The 21,267-nt window shown below is 38.6% G+C and overlaps 1 protein-coding gene across 1 annotated transcript; it reads left to right on the top strand.

The window, feature by feature from the left end:
- The first annotated feature begins 8,740 nt into the window (after window positions 1-8,740).
- Window positions 8,741-10,113, top strand: LOC141632662 (uncharacterized). Its single transcript, XM_074445187.1, has 4 exons — window positions 8,741-9,078; window positions 9,168-9,421; window positions 9,566-9,732; window positions 9,847-10,113. Exons 1-4 carry the CDS (start codon window positions 8,741-8,743, stop codon window positions 10,111-10,113), a joined length of 1,026 nt encoding a protein of 341 aa, XP_074301288.1.
- Window positions 10,114-21,267: the final 11,154 nt, after the last annotated feature.

Here is a 21,267-nt window from a genome sequence, read left to right as displayed (position 1 = left end):
CTTGTAACGACTTTAAACTTGTTTGTAATAAAATGTTCCGTTATTATATTTTTGATGCACTAACTCAGGAAACCGAGAGGGTAACACCCTTGGTTACCTTGGCCGGGTAAGTGGGGGTGTTACAACTTGCCTTTATTAGTTTTGCAAATTATTATCACCTACAACGACTACATAATACTGAATGACATTACGTAAAACAACAAGTACAATATTCATTGTATATATTTAGTGTGTTTAGAGAAAATGTCGATCTCTTACAACATAATTTTACCTTGACTATAAACAATGAAAAGTATTTGATCCTTATAAACTTCTTGCGAAACCAATTGTAAACTGAATTTTGATAGAAATAATGGTCTCTAAAAAATAATAAAAAAATATTTGTAATTCTATTACATAGAATGCAAGGGTCACCTAGTAGTATCATCTGTGACAACATCAATTAGTAATTTATGGCCTCATCGGGTTACTAAGTTAGTATTTTAAGGCATCGTTGAGACCGTGGTTTACGTTACCATGGTTTTGTAATATAAAACTATTAAATTTAACAAAAAGTCAAACCATGTTGAAAATGGGAGCAAAACAAGTTCGGGGGTTTATTTAGATGATGTTTAATTAATCATCAGTTCTATAACAACAATGAAGCAAAAACGTTGTGGCATTTGGTATTAACTATATCAATTGTATAACACTGAAACATATAGTTGGATTATAGAGTTACCATTCCTATTATCTCATGCACCATTGATTTTTAACTGAAATACTCTTTGGCTTTTTTTTTTTTTTGTTAAGAATACATGTCCTTAGAAATTTCTTGCAAAATATTTAATATGACACTTAATTTGGTAAATTTGTGAATTTTTTTTTTTGTAAACAATGTTCTTCATGTGGCCTTACTTGATACATTTGTTCTCCATTATCGATGAGAACCTTAATCCCTTGAGTGACGTTATTCTTGACGCTTTTACAAAAAGCTGGTCATTACTAAAAACTGGTTTCGACGGATAAATTTCAACATTATTAAGTGAATATCTCCGCTTAAAAACGAAGAAATCTTTGTATCTGAGAAAGTCATTACTATCCTTGGTTTCAATACCTTTTGCCAACTTTGTAACCCGTAGTTATCTTCCATTCTACTATGAATTTTCCAAGGCGATTTATAATAAAAGGTCTAATTAGCTAATCCTCTCAAGGACTTAATGTTTCTCAATATTATAAACGACATTAGGGGTGGAGCTAAAACTTCATGTTTGTGGTAGCAAATTATTAAGTTTATAACTATTAAAAAAACAAGAATCCCAACAAATGTGAAGCGTAAGGCTGCGTAAAATATAAAAACTACGACTACAAATTCAAAACCAACAATTTACTCCTACATGACAATTAGGTTAGTACGCAATAACGAACATGATTTAAAATTTGCATATTATAATATTTTTTATTTTAACTTTGTAATTGAAAAAAATGTATACCATGATACAACATGATTTAAAATTTCCATATTATAATTCAAACACTTAACTTTGTTTTACTTTTCGATAATAATTTTGACTCTTACTTTATATTTTTATAAAAGAAACATTAACCAATAAAATTTACTACTACATGACTATTAGGTTAGTACCCAATAACGAACATGAAAAATGTGAAAACTTGCAAAATAAAAAAAAAATAAAAAAAAATATTAGTAGTAAAATAATAATAAATTAATGAGAGAGAAATTAAATTAAAAAGTTACCTATTGAAATAACTCAGTGGAAGCTTAGCGAAATTATATGAGATTTATCTCCCATTTGAAATAAAAATATTTAATAAGGACACTTACAGGAAAAAAAAAGTAATAACAACATGCCTATAAGCAAATTCTGTAACACTACGGTTTTATGAGCCTCTGGGTACTCTATCGAGTGGGTCTTACTCTGTCGAGTAAAGGTGTTTTGAATTTTAAAAGAATGTTCTGCCTGTAGGGTACTCGATCGAGTAGCCTGGGCACTCGATCGAGTACGTTAGTTGCTCGATCGAGTAGCTCAGTTTACGGGTAATGTTTTGTCGGGTTTTGTTAATAATGTGAATAGGTATATAAAGCATTCCGTCATCAACACTAAACACTTTTATCAAACCTAATTACTTCAAAAAAGATTTCAACATACGTACTTCGCATCTTTCGCATTATTGACAAATCCCGGAGCTTGAGAGGTCGGAATTCATCATCCTCTACATTCTTGTGATCCTTGCGTCGAGGGTAAGATCTACGTACCGATTTTATAGTATTTTATTAAGTTTGTTTAAACCCTAATTTGGGGGTTTGGGGGTTTTGTTGTCTTTTATGATTGTTAGTAATTGTATGATCATATGTTAGGAGGAGGATTCGTAGAAGAGGAGTTTTGATAACAGTTGTTAAGACTGTCTGATTGTATTGCATTCCAGGTAGGGTTTTCCTACTCAGTATTAGTCACATGACGTGTTGGTTGTGATTTGTGATTATTGAATATTATTGTACAATTATTGTGACGGTTGTTGGGTTTGCTTGCTGATTAGTAGTTGTGATTGATTGTATCTATCTGTGTTCTTCGGGGTGCGTCCCTGGCTGAGTGGAGTCACTTGCGGGAGTCGCTTCACACCCATTATTCGCCTTCTGTGGAACCCGCCACAGAAGGGATGTGCACATTAATAGATTTGGGTTTATCGCTCGATGGAGATTAGCGGGGCTTAGGTGGGAACGGCTGCGGTCCCCCACTGGCGGCACGGAGTAACCTATTGCGATGGGTACTTTGGCAGGGCTACACACTTTAGTGTGTAGTCAGTATTGTGGAGTTGGTGATGGAATTCGGAGTATATCTGTGACGAGTGAGCTGTGTTGTGTGTTGTTTTTTTGAGTTATGTAAATTGTGTGATTAGTACTGACCCCGCTTAATTATTTTAAAAACTGTGGTGACCCATTCGGGGATAGTGAGCAGTTGTTGAGCAGGTATGAGACGAGATACAAGAAATAGTTGGGATGTGTCGCCATCAGATGATAGAGTCTTCTGCTGTAGTTTTAATAATTTTTAGACAGTTGTTTTGAGATCATGTAAACTATATTTTGGCAGTTAGTTTTGGATTGTATTTACTCATTTAAACATTATGCTATTTAAATGTTGTTTCTTCATCGTCTTTTGATTATCATTGCCTCGGAAAACCGAGATGGTGACATCTTTATACCTGAGTGGTCCTGGTAAGGCACTTGGAGTATGGGGGTGTCACAAAGTGGTATAAGAGCGACGATCCTGAAACCTGTAACTAATGAATCTAATGAACATAGGGAGTCAATTAAAATGAACCCGGGGTAAAGGTTGTAGGAGGTAATGCAAAGGCTTGGGAGACGTCCTAGAGTCGCGAACTCGCCCTACAATTTTGAACCGGTCACATGGGGGGTATATGTCAAGGTCGTATGTGGTGTCTGTTAGTTTGTATGTGAATGTAACGATATATGTTGTGAATTTTTGGATGTTGGGGGCAGAGGTTGAAATTGTGGTTGAAAAGTTGGTGGGGTGTGTTTATATGTTGAATTGATTAAAGGGGCATGTTAATTGTTTATAATGTGGCACTTGATAACATGAAGTAGATCATTATGATGATTATATGAGGAATTGTGTAAAATTGCATGCGTAGTTATATTATAATGTTGAGATTATGAAGGTTGCATAGTACATTGAGTTTTGTCAGATAACATGCGGGTAGTATGTACTAGTCAGCATGACTTCATCGAGTGAGGGGCACTCGATCGAGTAAGTGAGGTACTCGATCGAGTGGGTCTGACTCGATCGAGTGGGTATTTGACTTTTTTATGATACGAACCATGTTTTTGGGTACTCGATCGAGTACGTGGGGGCACTCGATCGAGTAGGGGTCGCTCGATCGAGTCTCATGTCAGCTCGATCGAGTAGGATAGAGATCAGAAGGTCTGTTTTGGGTCTGGAGTCGGGGTGCTTGATCGAGTACGTGGGGCACTCGATCGGGTAGCCTCAGCTCGATCGAGTGGGTTTTGGCACTCGATCGGTAAGCGGGTCCTGTCTTGTTGTCTTCGTGTTTTGGGCGTGGTATGTATGTTTATGTCTACCCTTTTCTTTTATAGTGTCAAGATGCCGCCAAAGAAATCCGCCTTGTATGTGAGAGATAAGAACATGACCATAGAGGATATCGTTAAGATGTTGGAGCATCAAGATGCTCTTACCGAGGCCCTAAAGAGAGTGGGGAAAGATAAAGAGGTTGATCACTCAAAGATCAGTCTATACATAGCGAGGTTTAACACGAAAGAGTATAAGGGAACAGGAGAGCCGATGATTTTAGACAATTTGGGCGAGGTTCAGTGTTGGGGCAACCTTTGGGCGTGACCGTGGGAGCGGTAGTGGTAGTTGAGGGATGACCTGCTTTGGCTGTGGCGGCTTAGGCCACAAGAGACATGAGTGCACGAGTGTACCAGGAGTTTTCAGAGATCGGCTCAGGGGAGCTATTCTCAGGGTCCGGCACAGAGTTATGCGAGCAACAGACCAGCTGGGTCATGGAACAACCGGGGAGGTCTGAGCTACCAGGGTGGAGGTAACCACAATGGCGGTAATTCTTACCAGAAACCAGCTACGAACAACAACAATCAGGGGTCGGGTGCTAAGCCGGCTACTTCAACCAGTACTGTCCAGGGAGGTGGACAAAAGACCAGTGGAAAGCTGTATATGATGGAAAACAAAGCAGCTGAGGACGATGCACATGTTATCACTGGTACCTTTCTTGTTAACGGTAATCATACCTTTGTTTTGTTTGATTCGGGGGCGTCTCAGTCATTTGTATCTTCGAGTCATGTTAAACGGTTGGGTCTGCGGGTATACGAGTCTGTAAGTGTGAAAGTTTTTATACCTTCGGGTGAGTCTGTATCATGTGGGAGGTTGTATAGGGATGTATCTATGATAGTTTGGCAAGTTGATCTACCTGTAGACTTGCTAGAGTTTCCTTTAAACGGTTTTGAGATGATAGTCGGGATGGATTGGTTAGGAAAGTACAAAGCTAAGATAGACTGTCATCAAAGGAAAGTGTCTTTGAGAGGCCCTAAGGACGTTAGTGTGTCTTATCGTGGGTTTGTGGTCAAACCCAAAGTTCAGTTGATTGCAGCTGTGACCTTGAAGTCTTATCTGAGGAAGGGGTGCCCGTTGATCTTATGCCATGTGAGAGATGACCGGATAGAGAGTCCGGCAGTTGATCAGATACCAGTGGTGGGTGAGTTTTCAGATGTCTTTCCAAAGGAGATTCCGGGGTTGCCGCCGAAGAGGGAGATATATTTCACGGTTGAGGTGAAACCGGGGACGGGGCCAATCTCTAAGCCACCGTACCAGATGGGTCATAAGGAGTTGGAGGAGCTCAGGAAACAGTTAGATGATTTGATAGAGAAGTGATACATTAGACCTAGTGTGTCATCGTAGGGAGCACCAGTTCTTTTTGTGAAAAAGAAATATGGGAGTTTGAGGTTGTGCATAGATTACAGGGAGCTGAACCGAGTGACGGTGAAGAACAAGTATCCTTTACCAATGATAGATGATCTGTTTGATCAGTTGAGTGGTGCAACAGTCTTTTCCAAGATTTATTTGAGGTTGGGGGTACCATCAGGTGAAGATTAGAGAGGTGGAGATACCAAAGACAGCTTTCACGTCGAGGTATAGCCATTATGAGTATGTGGTGATGCCTTTTGGGTTATCTAATGCACCGGCTGTGTTTATGGATTTGATGAATAGAATCTTCAGTCATTTTTTGGACAAGTTTGTGGTGGTGTTTATTTATGATATCTTAGTCTATTCCAAGACTGAGGAGGAACATGAGGAGCATCTGAGGATTGTGTTGCAGACCTTGAGGGAGCATGAGTTATATGCTAAGTTGTCCAAGTGTATGTTCTGGTTAGAGAGAGTTGCTTTTCTGGGGCATGTGATCTCTAATGATGGGGTAGCTGCGCATCCGGCAAAGATTCAGGCAGTGACCAAGTGGGAAGCACCAAAGAATGTTACTGAGATCAGGAGTTTCTTGGGTTTAGCTGGATATTACAGACTGTTCGTTAAGGATTTCGCCAAGATTGCTAGACCTATGACAGCGTTGATGAGGAAAGAGAACAGGTTTCGTTGGGATGAGAGTTGTGAGATGGCATTCCAAACATTAAAGGAGACTTATCCTACACACGATCTAGAGTTGGGTGCAGTGGTGTTTGCTCTCAAGATTTGGAGACATTACCTTTATGGGGCGGCCTTTAAGGTATTTTCTGATCACAAGAGTCTCAAGTACATCTTCACTCAAAAGGAGTTGAACATAAGACCGAGGAGGTGGATGGAGCTGATTGGCGATTATGACATGGATATTATCTACCATGAAGGGAAAGCCAATGTTGTTGCTGATGTCTTGAGCAGGAAGAGTGTACATTCTTTGTGTATAACTTTATCTTTGATGAGGTTGAGAGACCAGTTGGGGATGTTTGGGATACATATGATGCAGAGAGGGGATGTCATGGCAGATTTGACAGTGCATCCTAATCTTTATGATGATATTCGAGGTAAACAGGCTTTAGACCCTAAGATGGTGGAGGGGAGAACTAGAGTAGATAAAGGGACAGTGTCTAGATTCTCTATTGGACACTATATTCAGTGCATCCAGGTGGTGACAAGCTATACAAGGATTTAAAGAACACGTTCTGGTGGCCTGAGATGAAGAAAGAGACCACTGAGTTTGTGGCCCGTTGTTTGACATGCCACAGAGTTAAAGGGGAACAGCGACGACCACAATATAAGATGCAGTCTTTACAGGTACCTGAGTGGAAGTGGGAATCCATTTCTATGGATTTTATCGTGGGTTTGCCAAAGAGTCAATAGGGTAACAACATGATATGGGTAATACTGGATCGACTGACCAAGACAGCTCATTTTGTGCCAATGAAAGATACATGGACAAAGGCACAATTAGCTTTGGCTTATCGGAAACATGTGTTCAGATTGCATGGAGTGCCTAAGGACATAGTATCTGACAGAGATGCAATATTTATCTCAAGGTTTTGGAAAGAGTTGCGGGAATCTTTGGGAACAACATTGAAGATGAGTACAGCATTTCATCCTACGACAGACGGTCAGACTGAGAGAACAATCAAGACTCTTGAGGATATGTTACGAGCTTGTGTGATGGATTTTGGTGGTATCTGGGAGCAGAGATTAGATTTGATTGAGTTTTCTTACAACAACAGCTATCACACCAGTATTGGCATGGCACCGTTTGACGCTTTATATGGGAGGAGATGTCGGAGTCCGATTTGTTGAATATTATCGTACGAGTATTATGACGGTTTTTGGGTTTTCTTGCTGATTAGTAGTTGTGATTGATTCTATATGTCTGTGTTCTTCGGGGTGTGTCCCTGGCTGAGTGGAGTAACTTGCGGGAGTGGCTTCACGCCCATTATTTGCCTTCTGTGGAACCCGCCACATAAGGGATGTGCACATTAATGGATTTGCGTTTATCGCTCGATGGACATGAGCGGGGCTTAGGTGGGAACGATTGCGGTCCCCCACTGGCGGCGAGGAGTAACCTGTTGCGATGGGTACTCTGGCAGGGCTACACACTTTAGTGTGTAGTCAGTATTGTGGAGTTCGTGATGGAATTTGGAGTATATCTGTGACGACTGAGCTGTGTTGTGTGTTGTTTTGTTGAGTTATGTAAATGGTGTGATTAGTACTGACCCCGCTTAATTGTTTTAAAAACTGTGGTGATCCATTCGGGGTTGGTGAGCAGTTGTTGAGCAGGTATAAGTCGAGATACAAAGAATAGCTGGGATGTGTCGCCATCAGATGATAGAGTCTTCCGCTGTAGTTTTAATAATTTTTAGACAATTGTTTTGAGATCATGTAAACCATATTTTGGCAGTTGGTTTTGGATTGTATTTACTCATTTAAACATTATGCTATTTAAATGTTGTTTCTTAATTGTCTTTTGATTATCAGTGCCTCTGGAAACCGAGATGGTGACATCTTTATACCTTAGTGGTCCTGGTAAGGCACTTGGAGTATGGGGGTGTCACAAACTTGAATTCACGCAACTTGTGGAACACAATTTTTCAGAAGTTCTAAGAGAAGTTGAGGGGCGATCCTTTGAATTTATAGCTTTATAAGGCTAAGAGAGAGTGTCCTCATGATTTCATGGGATTGAATAAGGCAAGGGAGATGTACCTAGCTCAGAAAGCCAAAGAAACATGGGTAAAAGAAGGAGATGCCAACACCTCCTTTTTACACTCGAGCATCAAGAGAAGGAGGCCAGTGAATAGAGTTTTTCATGTGAAAGATTTTAATGGTAAGCTGTGTACTACTCCAGATGCTATTAAAATGGCCTTTGAACAATTCTATAAAAGATTGTTGGGGGATTGTAATGAGGTACAGGCTATGAACCATGGAGTTATTAAAACTGGAAGATGCTTAAATGATGAACAAAGAGCTAGGTTAAGTGCTCCAGTTACAGGTGAGGAGATTAAAGCTGCTATGTTCTTAATACCTGGTAACAAAGCACCAAGGCCTTATGGATATAGCAGCCCGTTCTTCAAAGATAGCTGGCAAATTGTGGGTAGTGATGTCTGTGCTGTAATGAGGAGTGCTTTTATGACTGGGAAGGTGCTAAAAGAGTCAAATAATTCCATTTTAACTCTCATACCCAAGGTGGAGCTCCCTGAGACTGTTTTGCAATTCCGGCCAATAACATGATGCAACAAAGTGTACATGTGCCTTGTAAAAGTTATTTGTTCCAGATTGAGTCCGATCCTGCCAGACATCATTATCCTGCCCAAAGTGCCTTTATAAAAGGCAGGGACATTGTAGGAAACATTCTTATCCGCCATGACCTGATTACACTTTATAAAAGGAAAGCTTGTTCACCAAGGTTAATGATGAAGATTGATTTGCAGAAGGTATTTGACACCATTGAGTGGAGCTTCCATCATGATATGCCTGCTACTTTGAACTTCCCACAACAAAGTATTAAGCTGCTAATGGAGTGTGTCACTTCTCCTTCTTACTCACTTTCTTTGTATGGAGAACTGTTTGATTTATTTAAGACTAAGAGAGGGCTAAGACAGAGAGATCATCTCTCCCCCTATTGTTTACTATCTGCTTGGAATACTTGAGTAGATTGCTGCAGCTACTGCATAAGTTAAAAGGATTCAAGCATCATTCACTTTGTACAAACCTAAATCTCACTCGCCTTTGCTTTGCTGATGATCTTCTGATGTTTAGTAGAGGTGACACTCTTTCGGTTACTATTAAGATAAGGGTCTTTGAGAAATTCTCTGTTGCTTCTGGTATGAAATTGAGTAATGGAAAGTCAAATTTTTACTGCAATGGGATACCTGACCCAATTGTCCAGGCTAATACAAGGGCTACTGGTATGAAGAGAGGGCTCATCCCATTTAGATATATGGGAGTCAACATTATTCTAAAGTGGTTGGGAGTGTTGGAGTGCCAGTGCTTGATTGATAGAATCACTGACAAGATTACTAGACTTGGGACATAAAAGCTCTCCTATGCAGGGAGAGTTGTGCTCATTAAATCAGTCATGGGGACATTACATAATTATTGGGCACATATCTTTATCCTGCCAAAAACTGTGTTGGATAAAATTGATGCACTCTGCAGAAGATTTTTGTGGCATGGAACTGAATGCAAAGGAAGTCTCGCATTGGTGTCTTGGAGTCAGGTGTGTAAACCCAAGAGAAAATGAGGATTAGGCTTTAAAAATTTGAAACAATGGAATATAGCCTCTATTGGGAAGCATGTTTGGTGGATTGAAAAAAAATCTTATCATCTATAGGTGAAGTGGGTTCATGCCATTTATATGCAACATCAAAGATGGCAGGACTACGAGCATTCTGTTGGGACGAGCTGGGCTTGGAGGAAAATTTGTGGAGTCAAGCAAATCCTAAAAGAACTTATATTTTATGAGAACTGGAGGGGGACTAATGTGGAGTATACTATAAAACTAGGTTATCACTGGTTAGAAGATGAGGCAGCTGATGTGAATTGGTTTCTTTGGGTCAACATTAGAATCATGATACCAAAGCATGCCTTATTCATCTAGTTAGCTGCACAAAAACGACTGCTCACTCAGGACAGGCTGGTGAGAATGGTGATTTCTCAGAGTAATTGCTGCTGGCTATATGAGGTTGAGGAGGAAAGTCATGATCATATCTTCTTTTCTTGCCCATATAGCAGACATTGTTTAACTCACTTTGAAGACTAGTTACAGATTTCAATTCCAGTACAAGGTGTGATTGAATGATGGTTAAAGGACAGAGGACGCTCTTTGTTTGCCAGACAGGTTATAGCTGCAAGCATTGCACATTTGATGTAGGAAATCTAGCATGCTAGAAATAGGTGTAGAGTGGATAACATTCTATTATTACCATCTGTTTTGTTTAAACAGATGCGAACAGGAATAATCATGAACTTCAGGAGTCGAAATGTAATAGGAGAGGATAGTACAGCAAAAATATGGTTATAATGAATTGTGTCGAGTTGTAATTAACTAGGACTATCTCCCTAGTTAATAAATTATTTGGTATGCGATTAATATAATACTTACCTTTTCCCCAAAAACTCTTACCGCTAAAACACATCAAGTTCAGTGCTTATTTTCTGCATTTGCTCTTTATTATTCTTTCATAAACTTTCAGATCAGGGTAGCAAAACTTTATCGTCTTAATTAATTTTTTTTTCTTTGAGGTAGAAGCTGCTACCCCTTGCAACCTAGTGCCTCCGCCCCTGAACGACATGTCATACTTGTTAGAGCTTACCATTATGAGTTATATTAAAACAAATTTACATGTATACTCCTTTCCCTTCTTAAAAATCTTCCACCTTGCTTCTTAGGGGTCAAACTTTTAAAACTTTGACCATTAATATGTCGAAAATCATGGTCAAAATACCGCATTTACGACTATGCAAAAGAAATACAAAAGAGGATTGCGAAGAAGATGAAGTACATTTAGTGTGAAATTCCTAAAGAATAATAATGAATTTCTCGTCCAAAGTCTAATCCGACTAAAGTACCCTGCCAAGTCTTGCATAATGAAAAAAAAAAAATGACTCCTAAAAGCAAGGATGTCATTCGGGAGTGGGGACGTGACCGGATGTAATTCCGCTAATATCCGTATTTAATAGAAAAATTACATGTCTGTTATTATTTGATGATTTTAATATACTTATAATAAGATAATTTTATTAAAATATATTTGATTTAATTATATTAGGGTAATTTTATTAATTTTTCTTTTTTTTAAATATTAAAAAATCTACTTTTATTACGATCATTTTAAATTTGTTTCGAAAACTACTGTTATTTGGATAATTTTATTAACGAATTATTTATACCATAGGAATTATAAAAAAGTTGGACTCTCTAATATCACTCAAAAACTTCATGCTTTTCGCTGGACTCTCTAATGTGTGTGTGTGTGTGTGTGTGTGTGTGTGTGTGTGTGTGTGTGTGTGTGTGTGTGTGTGTGTGTGTGTGTGTGTGTGTTTGGGTGAAATGTAAGAACTTCCATTAAGCACAAACAAGCTATTACAAGCTATAATTTTTACAACTTTAACACCTTTATAGTAAACATACAAATAAGAATTCTCGTATAAGTGTAAGGCTACTCAACAAAACATTATCTCTTTGCTGCATCCCCGTTTTCATGTTTGCCAAAATCCGCATCGTACGTTGATTTTGGACTTGTGCCACAACAATTTCAAGTTTCATCAAGCATGAATCCACCCTTACCTTGTTTCGTTGCATCCAAATATCATAGTGAGCTACCATAAAAGCACTCCCTATTACCCCCTTCGGCATCTTTGTCAACTGCCTAGCATACACCCACGCAACTGCATTCATTGTAGGAACCTGCCAACCACACAAGTGAACAACTCCAGACAGAACCTTTATACTGTACTCACACTTTTGAAACACATGATAATGTGTCTCATCTTCAACACCACAAAACAAACACAGAATATGTAACATTCCGTTTTGATGGTTGATCTTCTTTTGTGGATTGAGTGCTATTGAGTGTTATGGAAGTGAGACAAGGTTGGCAACATTATATTGTGGTTATTTGGTAATGTTATGGAGTCAGTATTGGGAGCCTATGCTATAGTTGAGACGATATCGTGAGCCATGTTGTGGAAGGAAGAGTGGTTTATGGAGTTAGTGTTAAGTGTCCATGTTTTATAGGTTGGGTTGGAACTTCGGGGACGAAGTTCTTTTTAAGGGGGGAAGACTGTACTACTACGGATTTTATAAGCTAAGTACTCGGCCGAGTAGAGCCTACTCGGCCGAGTAGTTCCAAGAGTGTAGTTTGTTTGGGTTCTGCCGAGGAATACTCGGCCGAGTATGGTGAATACTCGACCGAGTAGAGGATACTCGGCCGAGTATACATTTTACTCGACCGAGTATCCGGTCTGATGGGTTATATTTTCCGCGATTGATTTAGAAAGGATTAGAGTTATTTATAAACGCAAAACAGTTTCCTATTACATTTCATAAAACCTAATCACTCAAACGATGCTCTAATCCTCTCCAAATATCCCCTTGTGTGTGTGTGTGTGATCATAGCAAGTGCATTCATCCTTTGTTTCTTTCGCCGGTAAGTCTTTATCCCTATGTTGTTGATGATTAATTATAGGGTTTGTCTTTATTCATGAATTGGGGGAAATGGGGTTTTCAGTTAGTGATTGGAACTATATGATTGTTGTTGTAGGTGACGATGTGGTAATTTTTATGCATTTGTATGGTTGATTGCAGCGTAAGCAGATTGCGAAAAGTTAGGGTTTCCCTACTCAGTTTTTGTGTAATTGATTTGAGATATTTGTTGTATTATGTATGATTGTTGTCTGCTGATCATCGGAGTGTCGGTGTTGTGGTGACGGTGGTGATGTGGTTGTGTTGTGACGGAAGTGGTGTTGTGACAGCAGTGATGCTGTGGTATGTGTGATTGTGGTGGAGTCACTTACGGGAGTGGCTTCACACCCTAGTTCGCCCTCCGTGGAACCCGTCACGGGAGGGGATGTGCACATTAAGGGACAGGGATTGTTAGTCGCTCGTTGATGAGCTGGACTAGGTGGGGATGGGCCGCGGTCACCCACTGGCGGCGAGGATTACCTATTGCGATGGGTAATCTGGCACGGCTACACACTTCGGTGTGTGGTCGATTAATGTGTGAAATCGGGAGACCGTGGATGGAGGATGATCAGCCGGTTACGTTAATTGTTTGTCTTATTCGAATTATGCGGTAACTGGCCCCGTGTTGTTGTTTTGTAAAACCTGCGGTGATCCATTCGAGGATGGTGAGCAGATATGACAGGTAATGCAGATGTTTAGTTATGGGACAGACATGGGGAGACATCACTTCGAGTCTAGTTTCCGCCGTTACGAGTTTAGCCGTCAATGATTTCAGTTGTATTGAAGTTCTTACACTTTTAGTTTGAGTTGGTTTGAGATAATGTATTTGCCAACTCTTTATACTTTAATAAATGTTTGGAAATTGTAACTTTGACATACTAACCTCGGGAAACCGAGATGGTAACAGCCTTTCATGCTAGGGTAGTCCTTGATAAGGTACCTTAGTATGAGGGGGTGTTACAGAATATCACTGCAGCATCCAAAGCTATACAATTTAGCTTTCATCTGTAAAGCTTCCCTGGCAGTAAGCCACCCAATGAACTGGTGTTTAGGCAAACACCACTCATTCCACACTTGCTTATACCAGTTAACTCTCTGAAAATGCCTCATAATGACCTCATATCCACTTCTAACTGAGTACCCTCTGTTAGTCCCCTGCTACAGTATAGTAGAGTAGTTCCCTAGTAACTTATCTCTTACCTTAACAATGGCCTTCCAACTCCAACTTACATCAGTCATTGGAGTATAATCAGGCCATGCTTCTTTCATATAAATATGATTTAACCCATCTAACCCATAAGCTATCCGGTTTAGAATAGATCCACCATACCAACTTTCCAATTGCAGCCACATTCCATGCATAAGAATCCCCGATTCCAAGCCCCCCTTCATTCTTTGGAGCACAAACCTTCTCCCAGCTGACAAAAAGGACTCTAATAAAGTCTACTTTCCCATCCCAAAGATACTTCCTGCAAATGGCATCAACTCTTTGCAGTATACCTTTTGGAATGATGAACATATTTGCCAAGTAATTATATAGGGATTTTAGAACAGAATTCACTAAGACTAGTCTTCCTGCATATGATAGGTGTCTAGCTCTAAAACCACTGATTCTGGAGACCAGCTTCTCAATCAAAATTTGACAGTCCTTCTTTTTCAGTCTACCAGCAGTTATAGGGACTCTTAGGTATGAGAAAGGGAGATGACCTTCTAGGAACCCAGATATTTGCAAAATCTCTTGCTTAATACTACCATGTACACCATTGAAGTAGGCATTTGTCTTTGTATTATTTATTCGGAGCCCAGAAGCGTGAGAAAAAGTAGCAAAGACTCTAAGCATAACCATGATAGAAGCAGTATCACCCTTACTGAAAAGAAGGAGGTTGTCAGCAAACATGAGGTGTGACAGTTTCAACCTTGAACATAGAGGATGATACTTGAAAGGAACAATCGCAGTGATATAAGACATGACTCTACTCAAGTATTCCATTACAATTGTGAAAAGTAGAGGTGATAATGGATCCCCTTGCCTTAATCCCTTCTGTCCCTTGAAAAAATCATAAACTTCTCTATTCATGACTAAGGAATAAGAAGCAGTACTCACATATTACATCACCAAATCAATAAATCTTCTAGGGAAATTCAAGGCCTTTAACATTTGCTCTAAAAAAGCCTAACTGATGGAATCCTATTGTATAACCCTGTCACATCCTGGCAGATCAATATGCTCTCCACAATACTCCTTCCCTTTATAAAACCTCCTTGATTAGGACTGTTAATACAAGGTAGAACTTTGGCCAGTCTATTGCATAACGATTTGGATATGCATTTATAGACTACATTGTAGCAAGAGATAGGTCTAAATTGTGTAACATTCTGAGGCATCTCACATTGTGGAATAAGAGTGATGAGAGTATGATTGAGCTGCTTTAGTAATTTCCCACTATTGAAGAAATTCTGAATTGCATCACACACAGTATCCCCAACAATATCCCTGGAATCTCTGATAAATGCACTAGAAAAACCATCCGGGCCAGCTGATTTATGAATTAGGATAGAGAACATAATCTTCTTTATCTGAGCATTCGTAACGGGAGCAAGCAGCAGTGCAGCATGCACAGGAGAACACACTATGCCCTGCTAAACAACTGAAGCACAGGCTGGGGTTGTGACCTTGGCAGTTCCCAACAAGTTTTTATAGAAACTCAAAATGCCTCCTGTATTAGACCAGTAGAATCACAAATTACCCCATTATGATCTGCAATCTTCACCACCTTCTTTCTTGTTTGCCTGCTTTTAAGAACACTATGGAAATACTTTGTGTCGATATTGATACGTGCATTTTATATAGTCTTTTTAGCCTATTTTAGCACGTATTTCTATGTACTTTCATACTGTTTATATTGCATTTTGCCCCCGAATTGGCTACTTTGGTTCGTTTTGTAGAAATGAACGCGAAAGTAGTGGAATCGTACCATTTTTCGTCTTTTTTGCATGCATTTTGAGGAGACGGGATTTTCCGGAGTGAGTTCCTGCATTGGGAAGCGTGAAGGCATGGTTTACGAGGCAGTCGGGTACGAGTTTAGGCTGATTCGAAGGAAGAATACTCAATTGAGTGGTTTTATTACTCGATCAAGTGGTTTCTGTGGCCTTGGTTGATCGATCGAGTGGATTTATACTCTATCAAGAAGAGCTGGAAAGAGAGGTTACTCGATCGAGTAACAATTCTACTCGATCGAGTAGATTATCTGCGTTTTACTCGATCGAGTGGTTTAAAACTACTCGATCGAGTAGTTTTGGCTTTCGTGGGCTTTAATTAGCCCGTGAACTTGTTTTAGTTATTGAACTTAGTTTGTTTTCTATTTAAGCATACGTTAACTAGGTTAATATCATCTTTTATATCATCAATCATTTTCTAAGACTGCGTACTCTCTCTTCTTCACTCTAACTTTATTTTCGTGGTTATTTCGCTCGGATTTGCTTGTTCTTTACGTCGGATTCTTGCGATTGTAAACTCTTTCTCCCACTTTAATATTAATCCTTCATTTGTGCATTTTAATTACTTGTTTTCTCTCATTTAATTTCTGCCCTAATTACCTTTTATGCATTTTTATTATTGTTTTTGTTGGAATATGTGTCCTCCGACAATAATGCGATCACAACTGTCGATCATGATGTTCACATGTTTAAGTCTCATTTTAAGAATACATGTGGGAAGTAATTTTTACTGTCAACTGGTCCACACATATCGGTAATGATTGGCTGACTAGAGTTTGACATTACTGTCGTGCGACGATGGTGATCAGTTGATCCCCTTAGGTCATACCTAAAAGATAACACTCTTAATTGATTATTTAATTGATCGTATGACGATACGGGTTAATTAAATTACTTAAAATTGACGGACGATATTGGAAGTAATATTTACGTATCTCATTATAATTTGATTAAATAAGATACGGTCTAAGTGATCGAATTGTTTTATTACTTAGATAAAATTATTGTTTACGGAAACAATTGAACTGAATGAATAATTTATTATAAATACAAGATGTTGTAATTTATAATTGGTAAAGTGTTTTGGTACAAGTAATTGTGAATTACTAAGTCGATTTTGTACATGACGTATTTTATTAATACGTTGATTTTTAATATGTTAAAAATACATGACAATTTTACATGTCTTATAACATGTGACAAATTGACAAAGATAAAATGTAATCCAGTTTATCCCATTTGGACCGAAATTAGGAGGGAGTATGGTATTTAAATTATGTTAAATTATTTGAGTGGAAACAAAATAATTAAACCAAGTCTCCAAGCCATGCAAGCCTAGTCTTTTCTTGGGAAGAATAGAGGCTCATGCATTGGCCTTTTCTCCCTCCCCTACCCGGTTTTTCCAACCTACACAAGCCAAGGGTTTGTCTTTTGGTACATACACTACTCTTGAGAAGAATTAATTAATTAATTCATTCTAACATCATCTAAAATATAGAGTTTTAGAGAGATAAATTACTTCTTCTTCTCCCTTCTCTTAAACCGAAAATTAAGAGACCAGAAACAATATTTTGGGTCAATTTTATTCAAAATTAATATTGTTCTAGTATCAATAATATTAATTTTATTAAGAGGTTATCTTGGGTATTATTCCTTGGGAGGTATTCTATACTTGAATCCTTTGTTCATCCATATTAGGAGAGCTCAAGAACAAGTGAGTAGGAAAACTCACTTGTGCCCAATAATCGGAAATTTCCAATGTAAGAATGATGATTTCTTCACTATATTTACTTATGTTTGCATGCATAAGATCTAATTAATTTTATGAATAAATTAAATGGAACATATAAGAATATGTTGAGTATTATGAGATATAGATTTCTGAATAAATTCAAACCTCAAGAAAGCAAAGTGTTTGTGTCTTGCAAGGTTGTCTTCTTAGAAAGAGAATTTATTTTAAAGAGACAGAGTGGGAGAAATTTTGAACTTGATGAAGTTCAAGAGCCACAAACCAAAGTAGAGACGCAAGAAGATGTTCCTTCGTCATCTAGCGCGGTTGTCCCTCCTCCTCTTAGAAGAACGGGCCAAGTTATTCGCCATCCTGATCGATATGTGGGACTTATTGAAGAAGATGGAACACTCGATGTGTTGCTTTTAGAAAGTGACAAGCCCGCCACCTACAAGGCCGCAATCTCTAATCCTAATTCCTCCTTATAGCTTGAAGCCATGAAGTCCGAAATGGATTCTATGCTTGAAAACCAAGTTTTGAACTTGGTAGATTTGCCTAAAGAGGAAAGACCTCTTCAATGCAAATGGATTTTCAAGATCAAGAATGGCATAGAAGGACATGATGATGTCTACAAAGCTAGGCTAGTGGCAAAATGATTTACCCAAGTCCAAGGCTCCATTATGATGAGACCTTCACCCCCGTAGCCATGCTGAGATCCATACGGATTTTGTTAGCGATTGCCGCATTTCATGATTATGAAATATGGCAAATGGATGTCAAAACCGCTTTTCTAAATGGGCATTTAGAAGAGGAAGTGTACATGATACAACCCGAAGGTTTTGTTGATTCTAAGAATCCTAACAAAGTGTGCAAACTTAAGAGATCCATTTATGGTCTTAAGCAAGCATCTAGAAGTTGGAATCATCGATTCAATCATGTTATAAAAGATAATGGTTTCACTCGAAGTGTTGAGGAACCATGTTTATACATGAAATTTAATGGGAGCAATGTTGTGTTCCTAATCTTGTATGTCGATGACATCTTACTCACTGGAAATGATATTCCGATGTTATCTTCTGTTAAGAAGTGGCTGAGTAACCACTTCCAAATGAAGGATTTAGGAGAGGCACAACGTATATTAGGTATCCGGATCCATAGAGATAGATCCAAGACGATATTGGCACTAAGTCAAAAGTCTTATGTTGATAAGATTTTTCGACGGTTCAGCATAGACAAATCTAAAAGGGGATTGGTACCTATGGTAACTGGGACTATATTGAGCAAGTCTCAATCTCCCTCCGAACCCCATGATGTTGAACGCATGAAGATGATCCCTTATGCTTCCGCTGTTGGATCAATCATATACGCCATGATATGCACACGTCCTGATGTCTCGTATGCCTTGAGCATGATGAGTAGATATCAAGGAAATCCAGGTGAGAGTCACTGGATAGCCGTCAAGAACATCCTTAAGTACTTGAGAAGAACAAAGGATTCTATCTTAGTGTTTGGAGGAGACACCGAGCTCCGTGTTAATGGTTACACGGACTCAAGTTTCCAAATGGATAGAGATGACATGAAATCACAAGCTGGTTTTATTTTCATGCTCAATGGTGGTGCCGTTAGCTGGAGAAGCTTCAAGGAAGCTGTGACTGCGGATTCAACAATGGAGGCTGAGTACATTGCAGCATCGAAAGCGCCAAGGACATTTGTGTGGATCAGGCAATTCACGGAAGGTCTAAGAGTAGTACCTACCGCCAATGATCCCATCACTCTCTATTGTGATAATAGTGGGACGATCTTCCAAGCTAAAGAGCCTAAATCTAGTAATAGATATAGACATGTACTTAGAAAATATCATGTAATTAGAGATTTCATTGAAAGAAAGGAAATTGCGATATGTAAGGTTGGGACGGATGACAACATATCTGATCCACTCACCAAGCCTTTATCGCAGGCGAAGCATGATGGACATGTTGCGTCCATGGGACTTAAACGTGTACCAAGTTTATGTTAGATTTTGAAATGAAATAAAAGTGTTGTTTTTGTTCATGTTCATAATCACATTTGTCTTTTATCTTTTCTTATACATTGTTATATCCAAATGGGTTGTAGTGACAAAATTGAACCCCGTTAAAGTGAACACGGATTAACATAGTATTCGCCCATAATCACTTGTATGAGGTGACGTCTCGAAGGGACTAGAGTGTGATGCGATTGATGGCAAGTTCAAATGCCATGAAGACATATGAGAATGACTAGTCGATCACATAGGCAGACTGTTATGAACACTATGTCGGGCCTTATGACCGCTTATAAAGTTCTGGCAAATTTATATAGCCTGGTCATGGCGAGAGCTACTATAGTATTCAAATGAGTCGATTCTTTTGACTAAAGACTATTCATCTAAGATGGCACAATTTCAGATTAACTTTGATTTATGTTACTACGACCTTCGTAAATGGGGTCAAATGGGCATATTTTGGGTTATGATGGTTGTGGCTACTCGAAGGGAACAAGTGCAATAAGAATTATCCACCCCTTGTCAGGGTTATAACAATATCTCATGGCCACTCGAGGAGTAATGAACTGGAAATGCGTGGCCACGCTCGGAAGGTATCCATGGTGGATAAATTTCGGTCAATCAGTTATTCTCCAGATCGAGGAAACCACTCTCGATATGATCACTTGCAAGTACGACCTGAAAGAAGTACGACCTGAAAGACACCTTGCATTGAGTGGGAGACAGTAATAGGACAAGAGAATTGGTGACGCACACTTGTCGAGGACAAGTGGGAGATTGTTGGAATATGTGTCCTCCGACAATAATGCGATCACAACTGTCGATCATGATGATCACATGTTTAAGTCTCATTTTAAGAATACATGTGGGAAGTAATTTTTTTCGTCAATGGTCCACACATATCGGTAATGATTGGTGACTAGAGTTTGACATTATCGTGATCGTGCGGTGGTGATCAGTTGATCCCCTTAGGTCATACCTAAAGGGTAACACTCTTAATTGATTATTTAATTGATCGTATGACGATACGGGTTAATTAACTTACTTAAAATCAACGGACGATTTTGGAAGTAATATTTACGTATCTCATTATAATTTGATTAAATAAGATGGGGTCTAAGTGCTCGAATTGTTTTATTACTTAGATAAAATTATTGTTCACGAAAGCAATTGAACTGAATGAATAATTTATTATAAATACAAGATGTTGTAATTTATAATTGCTAAAGTGTTTTGGTACATGTAATTGTGAATTACTAAGTCGATTTTGTACATGACGTATTTTATTAATACGTTGATTTTTAATATGTTAAAAATACATGATAATTTTACATGTCTTATAACATGTGACAAATTGACAAATTGACAAAGATAAAATGGAATCCATTTTATCCCATTTGGGTCAAAATTAGGAGGGAGTATGGTGTTTAAATTATGTTAAATTATTTGAGTGGAAACAAAATAATTAAACCTAGTCTCCTAGCCATGCGAGCCTAGTCTTTTCTTGAGAAGAATAGAGGCCCATGCATTGGTCTTTTCTCCCTCCCCTACCCGGTTTTTTCAACCTACACAACCCAAGGGTTTGTCTATTGGTACATACACTACTCTTGAGAAGAATTAATTAATTCTTTCATTCTAACGTCATCTAAAATATAGAGTTTTAGAGAGATAAATTACTTCTTCTTCTCCCTTCTCTTAAACCGAAAATTAAGAGACCAAAAACAATATTTTGGGTCAATTTTATTCAAAATTAATATTGTTCTAGTATCAATAATATTAATTTTCTTAAGAGATTATCTTGGGTATTATTCCTTGGGAG

The sequence above is a fragment of the Silene latifolia genome, chromosome Y (genome assembly GCF_048544455.1).
Source record: "Silene latifolia isolate original U9 population chromosome Y, ASM4854445v1, whole genome shotgun sequence".
Classification (NCBI taxonomy): domain Eukaryota; kingdom Viridiplantae; phylum Streptophyta; class Magnoliopsida; order Caryophyllales; family Caryophyllaceae; genus Silene; species Silene latifolia.
The sequence above is the reverse complement of the archived record's forward strand: the minus strand, read 5'-3'. Positions and strand labels throughout refer to the sequence as shown.